The sequence below is a fragment of the Salvelinus sp. IW2-2015 genome, linkage group LG14 (assembly GCF_002910315.2).
Source record: "Salvelinus sp. IW2-2015 linkage group LG14, ASM291031v2, whole genome shotgun sequence".
Taxonomy (NCBI): Eukaryota; Metazoa; Chordata; class Actinopteri; order Salmoniformes; family Salmonidae; genus Salvelinus; species Salvelinus sp. IW2-2015.
This window is the reverse complement of record NC_036854.1, coordinates 16,987,925-16,999,568: the sequence shown is the minus strand read 5'-3', so window position 1 is coordinate 16,999,568 and position 11,644 is coordinate 16,987,925. Positions and strand designations below refer to the sequence as shown.

General features: G+C 43.4%; 1 protein-coding gene across 1 annotated transcript; it reads left to right on the top strand.

Moving 5' to 3' along the window:
• The first annotated feature begins 590 nt into the window (after positions 1 to 590).
• LOC111972471 (serine protease 27) lies at positions 591 to 11,341 on the top strand. The gene is made up of 6 exons (XM_023999466.2): positions 591 to 778; positions 5,551 to 5,571; positions 5,690 to 5,852; positions 9,765 to 10,033; positions 10,219 to 10,367; positions 10,710 to 11,341. The coding sequence occupies exons 1-6, from the start codon at positions 721 to 723 to the stop codon at positions 10,995 to 10,997; spliced, it is 948 nt and encodes a 315-aa protein (XP_023855234.1). The 5' UTR covers positions 591 to 720; the 3' UTR covers positions 10,998 to 11,341.
• The last annotated feature ends 303 nt before the right edge of the window (positions 11,342 to 11,644 follow it).

Here is an 11,644-nt window from a genome sequence, read left to right as displayed (position 1 = left end):
GTGAGTGAGTGAGTGAGTGAGTGAGTGAGTGAGTGAGTGAGTGAGTGAGTGAGTGAGTGAGTGAGTGAGTGAGTGAGTGAGTGAGTGAGTGAGTGAGAGCAGGTGTGGTTTTCTGAGTTAATTAAGCTATTAACATCCCATCATGGTTAGGGTCCTGTATAAAAATGCCGGTTGCCCATTATTTTGGCTACAATGGATAGAGGATGAAATCGCAGAGAAAGGGTGGTCTCAAAGGGGCATAGGGGGTTTAAAGAGTGTGTGTAGGTATGTATGTTTACTCTTTAATTGTAAGGATGATAGAATTACAAATACAGGATTTTAATATAACTGAGAATGATTGAAAATTAAGAGTGCTGAATGAGGCAAAGCAGGGGAGGACATACGCACAGAGAGGAAGAGCGACAGAGAGGGAGAGCGACAGAGAGAGAGAGAGAGAGAGAGACAGAGAGAGAGAGAGCGAGAGAGAGGACCAATGACATGTGTCACACCCTGACTCAACAATACAAGCTATTACCTACCGATGTACATACCACAGGAGACTGAGGACGGCTCATAATAATGTCAGACATGGCGCTAATGGAATGTGTCAGTGTGTTGAGTCATTAACACAGGCCATCCTCCTCAATTAAGGTGCCACCAACCTCCTGTGGTACATACCTCCTCCTTCAACCAAAGGTATTTTAAAGACAGGACACACACAAAGCCGTAGCAGCTGATAGGATGGAGTCGGGCTGGGCATTGTGTGCTGTTGTAGTAGCGTTGACCTGCATGGGAAAAGGTAATAGAGAATTATTATTATTAAAGACTAGCATTCCACTTTGAGTTACTTTAATACATTTAGAGAAAACTCACCAAATTCACACTTTACTAAGAAGTACTGTACATTTCCAAGTAAATTATTTTACAGTTTGACTAGATTCCTATATCGACAGAGATTGGGTTCTTTCCCAAATGAATAAAGGAAAGTTTAGACGGCATTAAAACGGTGAATATGTTTGATATCACTGCTTTTACAGTATATTACAGGAGGCATAATCTATTTTGGTCCGTGTTTATATTTGTTTTTGTAATGATTACTGCCTCATTTTGAGAGACCCCCCCCAAAAAAAGGTGAGTATTTAGGAAGTTGAAGTAAATTACTAAATCTATGATTAGTAATTGAAATTATACATGTCTTTTGAAATGATGTAATCATTCTTATACTGAACCTTTCAGTGTAATAAAAGTCTTGCACATGACACCACTTTAATCGATAATTAATATGATAGCCAAAACATTCTTCACAGGACTGTCCCAAGTGATATTACTGTTTAACAAAAACAAAGTGGTTTCCACGCTGACTAAATCAAAGATTCTCACTCAAACTACCGTTATATCTACTTCTTCTTATTAAAAGACAACAATATATATATACTTTAAATTGAACCTTTATTTAACTAGGCAAGTCAGTTAAGAACAAATTCTTATGTACAATGACGGCCTACCCCGGCCAAACCCGGAAGAGCTTGGCCAATTGTGTGCCGCCCTATGGTACTCCCAATCACGGCCGGTTGTGATACAGCCTGGATCAACAATAGACTCGTCTAACCAGACCACATTCATGTTGTTCACTATTGAGTTTCACCCACTTGACATAGTGATACTACTGTTTAGATGTTAAATCAAATCAAGTTTTATTTGTCACATGCGCCGAATACAAAAGTGAAATGCTTACTTACAAGCCCTTAACCAACAATGCAGTTTAAGAAAATCCCTAAAAAGGTTAAAGATAAGAATAACAAATCATTGAAGAGCAGCAGTAAATAACAATAGCGGGACTATATACAGGAAGTACCGGTACAGAGTCAATGTGTCAATGTGCTTTTGGCACTGGTGCCGTGGTAACTGAGGTAATTATATACATGTAGGTAGAGTTATTAAAGTGGCTATGTGTAGATAATAACAGAGAGTAGCAGCAGCGTGGGGGAGGGGGCAATGCAAATAGTCTGGGTAGCCATTTGATTAGCTGTTCAGGAGTCTTATGGCTTGGGGGTAGAAGCTGTTTAGAAGCCTCTTGGACCTAGACTTTGGTACCGCTTTCCGTGCGGTAGCAGAGAGAACAGTCTATGACTAGGGTGGTTGGAATCTTTGACAATGTTTAGGGCCTTCCTCTGACACCGTCTGGTATAGAGGTCCTGGATGGCAGGAAGCTTGGCCCTGGTGAAGCTTGGCCCCGGTGATGTACTGGGCCGTACGCACTACCCTCTGTAGTGCCTTGCGGTCGGAGGCCGTACAGTTGCCATACCAGGCAGTGATGCAACCCGTCAGGATGCTCTCGATGGTGCAGCTGTAAAACATTTTGAGGATCTGAGGACCCATGCCAAATCTTTTCAGTCTCCTGAGGGGGAATAGGTTTTGTCGTGCCCTCTTTACGGATGTCTTGGTGTGCTTGGACCATGTTAGTTTGTTGGTGATGTGGACGCCAAGGAACTTGAAGCTCTCAACCTGCTCCACTACAGCCCCGTCGATGAGAATGGGGGCATGCTCGGGCTTCCTTTTCCTGTAGTCCACAATCATCTTCTTTGTCTTGAGAAAGAGAATGAGACTAAGAATATAACAATGGATGATCCAAACATGAGAATGTGGAAATGCCAGTTTGTTTACCTACCGTCTTTTCGCCCTTAGAAGGAAATCCACTGCGCAGCACTGAATGGTGTGTCAACAAAAGGGTTGATATGACAAAAACCCTACCAGCATTGAGTTACCACAAGTTTCACCTATAGAGCAAAGTATATTCTTACCTAGTGGGCTGTTTCTGTGACATATATATGCAGTGTATGCACAGAGCCTTTGGAAAGTATTCAGACCCGTTGAATTTTTCCACATTTTGTTAAGTTACAGCCTTATTCTAAAATGGATTCAATACTTTTTCCCCTTGAGCATACTACACACAATACACTATAATGACAAAGCGAAAACAGGTTTTTAGACATTTTTGCTAATTTATTAAAAATCTAAAACAGAAATACCTTATTTACATAAGTAAATACAGTTGAAGTCGGAAGTTTACATACACTTCGTTTGGAGTCATTTCAACTTTTTTTTCAACCACTCCACAAAATTCTTGTTAACAAACTATAGTTTTGGCAAGTCGGTTAGGACATCTACTTTGTGCATGACACAAGTCATTTTTCCAACAACTGTTTACAGACAGATTATTTCACTTATAATTCACTGTATCACAATTCCAGTGGGTCAGAAGTTTACACACACTAAGTTGACTGTGCCTTTAAAGAGCTTGGAAAATTCCAGAAAATGATGTCATCGCTCTAGAAGCTTCTGATAGGCTAACTGACATAATTTGAGTCAATTGGAGCTGTACCTGCGGATGTATTTCAAGGCCTACCTTCAAACTCAGTGCCTCGTTGCTTGATATCATGGGAAAATCAAAAGAAAACAGCCAAGACCTCAGAAAAAAAGTCTGGTTCATCCTTGTGTGCAATTTCCAAACGCCTGAAGGTACCACGTTCATTTGTACAAACAATAGTACGCAAGTACAGTATATACACCATGGGACGACGCAGCCGTCGTACTGCTCAGGAAGGAGACGCGTTCTGTCTCCTAAAGATGAATGTACTTTGGTGCGAAAAGTGTAAATCAATCCCAGAACAACAGCAAAGGACCTTGTGAAGATGCTGGAGGAAACGGGTACAAAAGAATATTTTTCCACAGTAAGTCCTATATCAACATAACCTGAAAGGCCGCTAAGCAAGGAAGAAGCCACTGCTCCAAAACTGCCATAAAAATGCCAGACTACGGTTTGCAACTGCACATGGGGACAAAGATCGTACATTTTGGAGAAATGTCCTCTAGTCTGATGAAACAAAAATAGAACTGTTTGGCCATAATGACCATCGTTACGTTTGGAGGGAAAAGGCAGAGGCTTGCAAGCCGAAGAACACCATCGCAACTGTGAAGCACAGGGGTGGCAGCATCATGTTGTGGTGGTGCTTTGCTGCAGGAGGGACTGGTGCACTTCACAAAATAGATGGCATCATGAGGAAGGGAAATGGTGTGGTTATATTCAAGTAACATCTCAAGACATCAGTCAGAAAGTTAAAGCTTGGTCGCAAATGGGTCTTCCAAATGGACAATGCATACTTCCAAAGTTGTGGCAAAATGGCTTAGGGACAACAAAGTCAAGGTATTGGAGTGGCCATTACAAACCCCTGACCTCAATCCAATAGAAATTATGTGGGCAGAACTGAAAAAGTGTGTGCGAGCAAGGAGGCCTACAAACCTGACTCAGTTACACCAGCTCTGTTAGGAGGAATGGGCCAAAATTCACCCAACTTATTGTGGGAAGCTTGTGGAAGGCTAACCGAAACGTTTGACCCAAGTTAAACCATTTAAAGGCAATGCTACCAAATACTAATTGAGTATGTAAACTTCTGACCCACTGAGAATGTGATGAAAGAAATAAAAGCTGAAATAAATCATTCTCTCTGCTATTATTCTGACATTTCACATTCTTAAAATGAAGTAGTGATCCTAACTGATCTAAGACAGGGGATTTTTACTAGGATTAAATGTCAGGAATTGTGAAAAACTGAGTTGAAATGTATTTGCCTAAGGTGTATGTAAACTTCCGACTTCAACTGTACGTATTCAGATCCTTTGCTATGGGACTTTAAATTGAGCTCAGGTGCATCCTGTTTCGATCATCCTTGAGATGTTTCTACAACTTGATTGGAGTCCACCTGTGGTAAATTCAATTGATTGGACATGATTTGCAAAGGCATCCTGTTTCCATTGAGCATCCTTGACAAGTCTTTGTGTGCCTTTCCAATTAATGTCCAATCAATTGAATTTACCACATGTGGACTCCAATCAAGTTATAAAAACATCTCAAGGTTGATCAATGGAAACAGGATGCACCTGAGCTCAATTTCGAGGCTCATAGCAAATTGTCTGAATTCTTATGTATATAAGGTACTTCTGTTTTTTATTTTGAATACTTCTGCAAAAAATGTCTAAAAACCTGTTTCCACTTTGTCATAATGGGGTATTGTGTGTAGATTGATAAGGAAACTTTTTTATTTAATCCATATTAGAATAAAGCTGTAACGTAACAAAATGTGGAAAAAGTCAAGGGGTCTAAACTTTCTTAATACACTGGCTATCATTTTGTAGGGCATCATTCTATTCTGATAGAGCCACAAACTGTAAGATTTCCAGCTACTTAAAGGGATAGTTCAGCGATTTTACATATTTAGATATTTGTTTCCTCCCCCATTTAGCATATCTCTTTAAGCCAGAGGTATTCAAACTTTTTCAGCATCCTTAGAATCGATACATTTAGATTTATTTTCACATCAACAAACAATTTTAAATTCATAAAATGTTAATCTCTTATCAGAATCAATAAATACATTTACATTTACAAAATGCATTTTATTTTTCAAATTATACTTATATTTTTACTTTTTCATGCTTGAATAGTGCTTTAATCACTGTAACCTGGTAACTGTAAACCCCTATAATAACACCAATCCACTCTCTCTCCACCAGGTGGCCATTCACAGGCAAATGGTAAGTTATTATTGCATGCAACTGCAGTGCTTCATATCAGCTAGGGTATCTTCCTTAATGCTGTGAGGGATTTGTGTGTTCAATCATGAGCTGTCTCTCCTCTGTTTGTCTTCTCCAGTGTGTGGCATTGCTTCTCTCAACACAAAGATTGTTGGGGGTCAGGATGCAGTTGCAGGGAGCTGGCCATGGCAGGCCAGTCTGCACAGGTCCAACAGCCATTTTTGTGGAGGCTCCCTTATCAACAAAGAGTGGGTGCTGACTGCCGCTCACTGCTTCCCCAGGTAGAATAACCTTACCCGTCCCCTAACCCATATATTATGTCATGGTGATATTGTAACATTTATATGCTGTCTTTGTCTATGTACTGAATTATCTATTTTAATAATGTATTAATCACTTAATTCAGAGAACTAATTCAAATTATAATGTATTTTGGTAATTTTTTCAATGAAATAAATGTAACATGATAAATGTACATGTAACTGTCAAAATATTTACATTTACATTTAAGTCATTTAGCAGACGCTCTTATCCAGAGCGACTTACAAATTGGTGCATTCACCTTATGATATCCAGTGGAACAACCACTTTACAATAGTGCATCTAACTCTTTTAAGGGGGAGGGGGGGGGTTAGGAGGATTACTTTATCCTATCCTAGGTATTCCTTAAAGAGGTGGCGTTTCACCGGTGTCTCCGGAAGGTGGTGATTGACTCCGCTGACCTGGCGTCGTGAGGGAGTTTGTTCCACCATTGGGGTGCCAGAGCAGCGAACAGTTTTGACTGGGCTGAGCGGGAACTGTACTTCCTCAGAGGTAGGGAGGCGAGCAGGCCAGAGGTGGATGAACGCAGTGCCCTTGTTTGGGTGAGGCCTGATCAAGCCTGAAGATACGGAAGGTGCCGTTCCCCCACAGCTCCGTATGCAAGCACCATGGGTCTTGTAGCGGATGCGAGCTTCAACTGGAAGCCAGTGGAGAGAGCAGGAGCGGGGGTGACGTGAGAGAACTTGGGAAGGTTGAACACCAGACGGGCTGCGGCGTTCTGGATGAGTTGTAGGGGTTTAATGGCACAGGCAGGGAGCCCAGCCAACAGCGAGTTGCAGTAATCCAGACGGGAGATGACAAGTGCCTGGATTAGGACCTGCGCCGCTTCCTGTGTGAGGCAGGGCGTACTCTGCGAATGTTGTAGAGCATGAACCTACAGGAACGGGTCACCGCCTTGATGTGAGTTGAGAACGACAGGGTGATGTCCAGGATCACGCCAAGGTTCTTAGCGCTCTGGGAGGAGACACAATGGAGTTGTCCAACGTGATGGCGAGATCATGGAACGGGCAGTCCTTCCCCGGAGGAAGAGCAGGTCCGTGTCTTGCCGAGGTTCAGCTTGAGGTGGTGATCCGTCATCACCACTGATATGTCTGCCAGACATGCAGAGATGCGATTCGCCACCTGGTTATCAGAGGGGGGAAAGGAGAAGATTAATTGTGTGTCGTCTGCATAGCAATGATAGGAGAGCCATGTGAGGATATGACAGAGCCAAGTGACTTGGTGTATAGCGAGAATAGGAGAGGGCCTAGAACAGAGCCCTGGGGGACACCAGTGGTGAGAGCACGTTGGTGCGCAGACAGATTCTCGCCACGCCACCTGGTAGGAGCGACCTGTCAGGTAGGACACAATCCAAGCGTGGGCCGCGCCGAGATGCCCAACTCGGAGAGGGTGGAGAGGAGGATCTGATGGTTCACAGTATCAAAGGCAGCCGATAGGGTCTAGAAGGATGAGAGCAGAGGAGAGAGAGTTAGCTTTAGCAGTGCGGAGCGCCTCCGTGACACAGAGAAGAGCAGTCTCAGTTGAATGACTAGTCTTGAAACCTGACTGATTTTGGATCAAGAAGGTCATTCTGAGAGAGATAGCAGGAGAGCTGGCCAAGGACGGCACGTTCAAGAGTTTGGAGAGAAAAGAAAGAAGGGATTAGGTCTGTAGTTGTTGACATCGGAGGGATCGAGTGTAGGTTTTTTCAGAAGGGGTGCAACTCTCGCTCTCTTGAAGACGGAAGGGACGTAGCCAGCGGTCAAGGATGAGTTGATGAGCGAGGTGAGGTAAGGGAGAAGGTCTCCGGAAATGGTCTGGAGAAGAGAGGGAGGGATAGGGTCAAGCGGGCAGGTTGTTGGCGGCGCCGGCCGTCACAAGACGCGAGATTTCATCTGGAGAGAGAGGGGAGAAAGAGGTCAAAGCACAGGGGTAGGGCAGTGTGAGCAGAACAGCGGTGTCGTTTGACTTAGCAAAACGAGGATCGGATGTCGTCGACCTTCTTTCAAAATGGTTGACGAAGTCATCCGCAGAGAGGAGGAGGGGGGGAGGAGGAGGAGGATTCAGGAGGGAGAGAAGGTGGCAAAGAGCTTCCTAGGGTTAGAGGCAGATGCTTGGAATTTAGAGTGGTTAGAAAGTGGCTTTAGCAGCAGAGACAGAAGAGGAGAAAGTAGAAGAGGAGGGAGTGAAAGGATGCCAGGTCCTCAGGGAGGCGAGTTTTCCTCCATTTCCGCTCGGCTGCCCGGAGCCCTGTTCTGTGATCTCGCAGTGAGCGTCGAGCCACGCGAGCAGGAGGGAGGACCGAGCCGGCCTGGAGGATAGGGGACATAGAGAGTCAAAGGATGCAGAAAGGGAGGAGAGGAGGGTTGAGAGGCAGAATCAGGAGATAGGTTGGAGAAGGTTTGAGCAGAGGGAAGAGATGATAGGATGGAAGAGGAGAGAGTAGCGGGGGAGAGAGAGCGAAGGTTGGGACGGCGCGATACCATCCGAGTAGGGCGATGTGGGAAGTGTTAGATGAGAGCGAGAGGGAAAAGGATACAAGGTAGTGGTCGGAGACTTGGAGGGGAGTTGCAGTGAGATTAGTGGAAGAACAGCATCTAGTAAAGATGAGGTCAAGCGTATTGCCTGCCTTGTGAGATTAGGGGAAGGTGAGAGGGTGAGGTCAAAAGAGGAGAGGAGTGGAAAGAAGGAGGCAGAGAGGAATGAGTCAAAAATACAGGACATGTCAAAATATAAAGTGTCTTAATAGGATGTTGCGCCACCATGAGCCACCAGAACAGCTTCAATGCACCTTGGCATAGACACACACACACACACACACACACACACACAACTTTTAACCCCCTATGATCCTCTGAGACTCCTCTTCAAAGTCACTTCTAACCACTTCTAGCCATGGTAGCCAAAATAATGTGCAACTGGATGTTTTTATACATGACCCTGAAGGTTACGGTATGCTTCCCAGTCAAAACAGTTTGGGCATATATTATGACAACATTTTGTGATGTTTAAGTTCATTTTGGTGTTCGGCAGCGTACAGGGTTATTCGGCTGTTCAAGCACACCATTTTATTTTTCTTGAGGCAAGCTGAAGTTTGGTAGCCGAAGTCTACGCCCCTTCGTCGATGATTGGTCAACAGTAGGGATTCTTCAATGAAGTGTGTGTGTTGTCATCCAACGACAGACAACTAGTTTTCATTCACATTTTTTCCTTTGAGAAAAACTGCACTAAACATCTTAGTTTGATGTAAAAATGCTCGACTAAGACCTCCTCGGCCAAACACTTCAAATTAATGACAGGTTTCTTGATTTATCTTAGATTATTTATCTTGATTCTGACTATTTTGAGGAAGTGTTAATGTATGTTGTTGCCACAGCGTCTCAAGAGGGACAAACAGTAACAGCATTTAAAAAACACAGCCCATCACAGAATGTGCGGTTTAAACCATTTCACCTGCGTTTATATTGAACGTCATCTGCGTTTACCAAATGCAGCAAGATGTCTTTTCTGCTTTTTATATTTCATTTTCTGCTTGAAAAATACAAAATCCTGCGTTAATGCGGCCCCTGGTGATGGGATGTTAATTGCTTAATTGACTCAGGAACCAAACCTGTGTGGAAGCACCTGCTTTCAATTGACTTTGTAGCCCTCATTTTATTCAAGTGTTTCCTTTATTTTGGCAGTTACCTGTATGTGCTTGCTAGTTTGTACTGTACTTGTTTTAAAGTACAGTTAATGGTTGTCAAATAAGTTGTAGGAGTGGTAATGACTCCAGTGAGGTGACATTATCTCTCTAAAGTACATCACTGAATTGTGCAAACGGCATCAGCAAGCACACTAATAGTCTAATAATCACATGAATAATAGTTAGTCTCAACTCTCTTCATTCTCAGCACCAGCACGTCCAACCTGCTTGTCTACCTGGGCCGGCAGACTCAGCAAAGCATCAACTCCAACGAGGTATCCCAAACAGTCTCTCAGATCATCTGCAACCCGAACTACAACAGTGCAACCAGCGACAATGACGTATGTTTGCTGAAGCTCTCGTCACCCGTCACCTTCACTGACTACATCCAGCCGGTCTGCCTGGCAGCAGTGGGCAGCACCTACTACACCGGCACTACTAGCTGGGTCACCGGATGGGGCAATATCAATAGTAATGGTGAGATCTGATGGTCCTGATGCTGACTGCATTGACAAGCAATACATCCCTTTATATACCTGTACATATATCCACTTTTTTGCAAGTAAATGTTGTTCCAATACAGTTGGAGCAGAAAAGAAAGGATCAGAAATGTATACAACAGAATATCAGCAAAAGTTAATTTCATGGTCTCTCCTCCTCAGTGCCCCTTCCCTCACCCGGGACCCTACAGGAGGTGACTGTGCCAGTAGTGGGGAACAGGGAGTGTAGATGTCTCTATACTGGAATTAGTTCAATCACAAACAACATGATCTGTGCTGGTCTACTGAGTGGAGGAAAAGATTCCTGTCAGGTGATGGATGCATGGCTGTGTTTCATTCCAAATAGCGGCAGAGCCAAAGCTGCAGTTTAGCTGCAGTTTGCAGAGCTATTATTCAATGACAAAGAGATGATGAATCAAACTCATGAACTTCTAATGGTAATTTCATTGTTCACTGACCCTGGTAATTAAACTGGTGAAATCTTAAATTTCACCTGTGGCTCAGTTGGTAGAGCATGGCACTTGCAACACCAGGGTTGTGGGTTTGATTCCCACAGGGGACCAGTACGAATAAAGAATGCACCCACTACCGTAAGTCGCTCTGGATAAGAGCGTCTGCTAAATTACTAAAATGTCAAATGTATCCCTCTACAGGGAGACTCCGGGGGGCCAATGGTGAGCAAACAGGGTCAGGTCTGGATACAGTCTGGAGTTGTGAGTTTCGGACAAGGCTGTGGCGACGCAAATTTCCCAGGAGTGTACACCAGAGTGTCCCAGTACCAGACCTGGATCAACAGCCAGATCAGCACTGACATGCCAGGCTTCGTCACCTTCTCCTCCAGTGGGACTGACTCTGATCTCAATGTCACCTGTAATGCACTGTCCAATGGGATCACACTCTTCTCCCTCTCTCCTATTCTCGTGTCTCTCTATCTCTTCTAATAGAGGACGCTTAACTTTACTTACTGTATGTGATAAGTACTGTAATAGTATGTTTATACACTGAACCAAAAGTGATGGGTTTATTTTAATATGAATCTACTGTATCTACTAATACTTGTTGATTGTGGTGTAAGCCATTAAGTTGGACAGCAAATGTCATTGTGCTATAGGATTACATTTGGTTGTTCATCAGAGCTCAGTTTCTGATTGTTTGCAGTTATGCTTAGCTATCACACTTAATGAATGCAACTTGTTTTTCTCCATTTAATCATGAACTTATGTATATTTGTCCATCTTGAATAGACTGTATCTGCAAATAAATACACTATTTACAGTGAACCACAGCTATTTACCATTGAGCTGAGAATGTCTTTCAACAATCTCCTATCGTGTAATGGTGGGCAGGCAGGTAACTACCAGCAGTCTGCCCACATCCTCTAGCGTAGAATGTTAACAGACTGATATAAATTCCAGGGGTGCCTTTATTTAGACCAAGACCATAGTAAATAGTTGCGATACTGTTTACTCCAATGGGAAAATGTTTCGCAAAGAAAACGAGTTTCTAGTGGACAAATTCCGGTAGGTCCCTAACAAACCATTCTGTTGGCTTCCATTTGGTTTGTTTGGTTCCTAGTGAATAGACCCCA

Bases quoted from the DNA above. Each gene is read 5' to 3' on its own strand.
- LOC111972471 (XM_023999466.2), top strand. From the start codon at position 721: ATGGAGTCGGGCTGGGCATTGTGTGCTGTTGTAGTAGCGTTGACCTGC. The intron at 5,572-5,689 runs GTAAGTTATTAT...TGTCTTCTCCAG, and splicing joins TGGCCATTCACAGGCAAATG to TGTGTGGCATTGCTTCTCTC. The intron at 10,368-10,709 runs GTGATGGATGCA...ATCCCTCTACAG, and splicing joins GAGGAAAAGATTCCTGTCAG to GGAGACTCCGGGGGGCCAAT.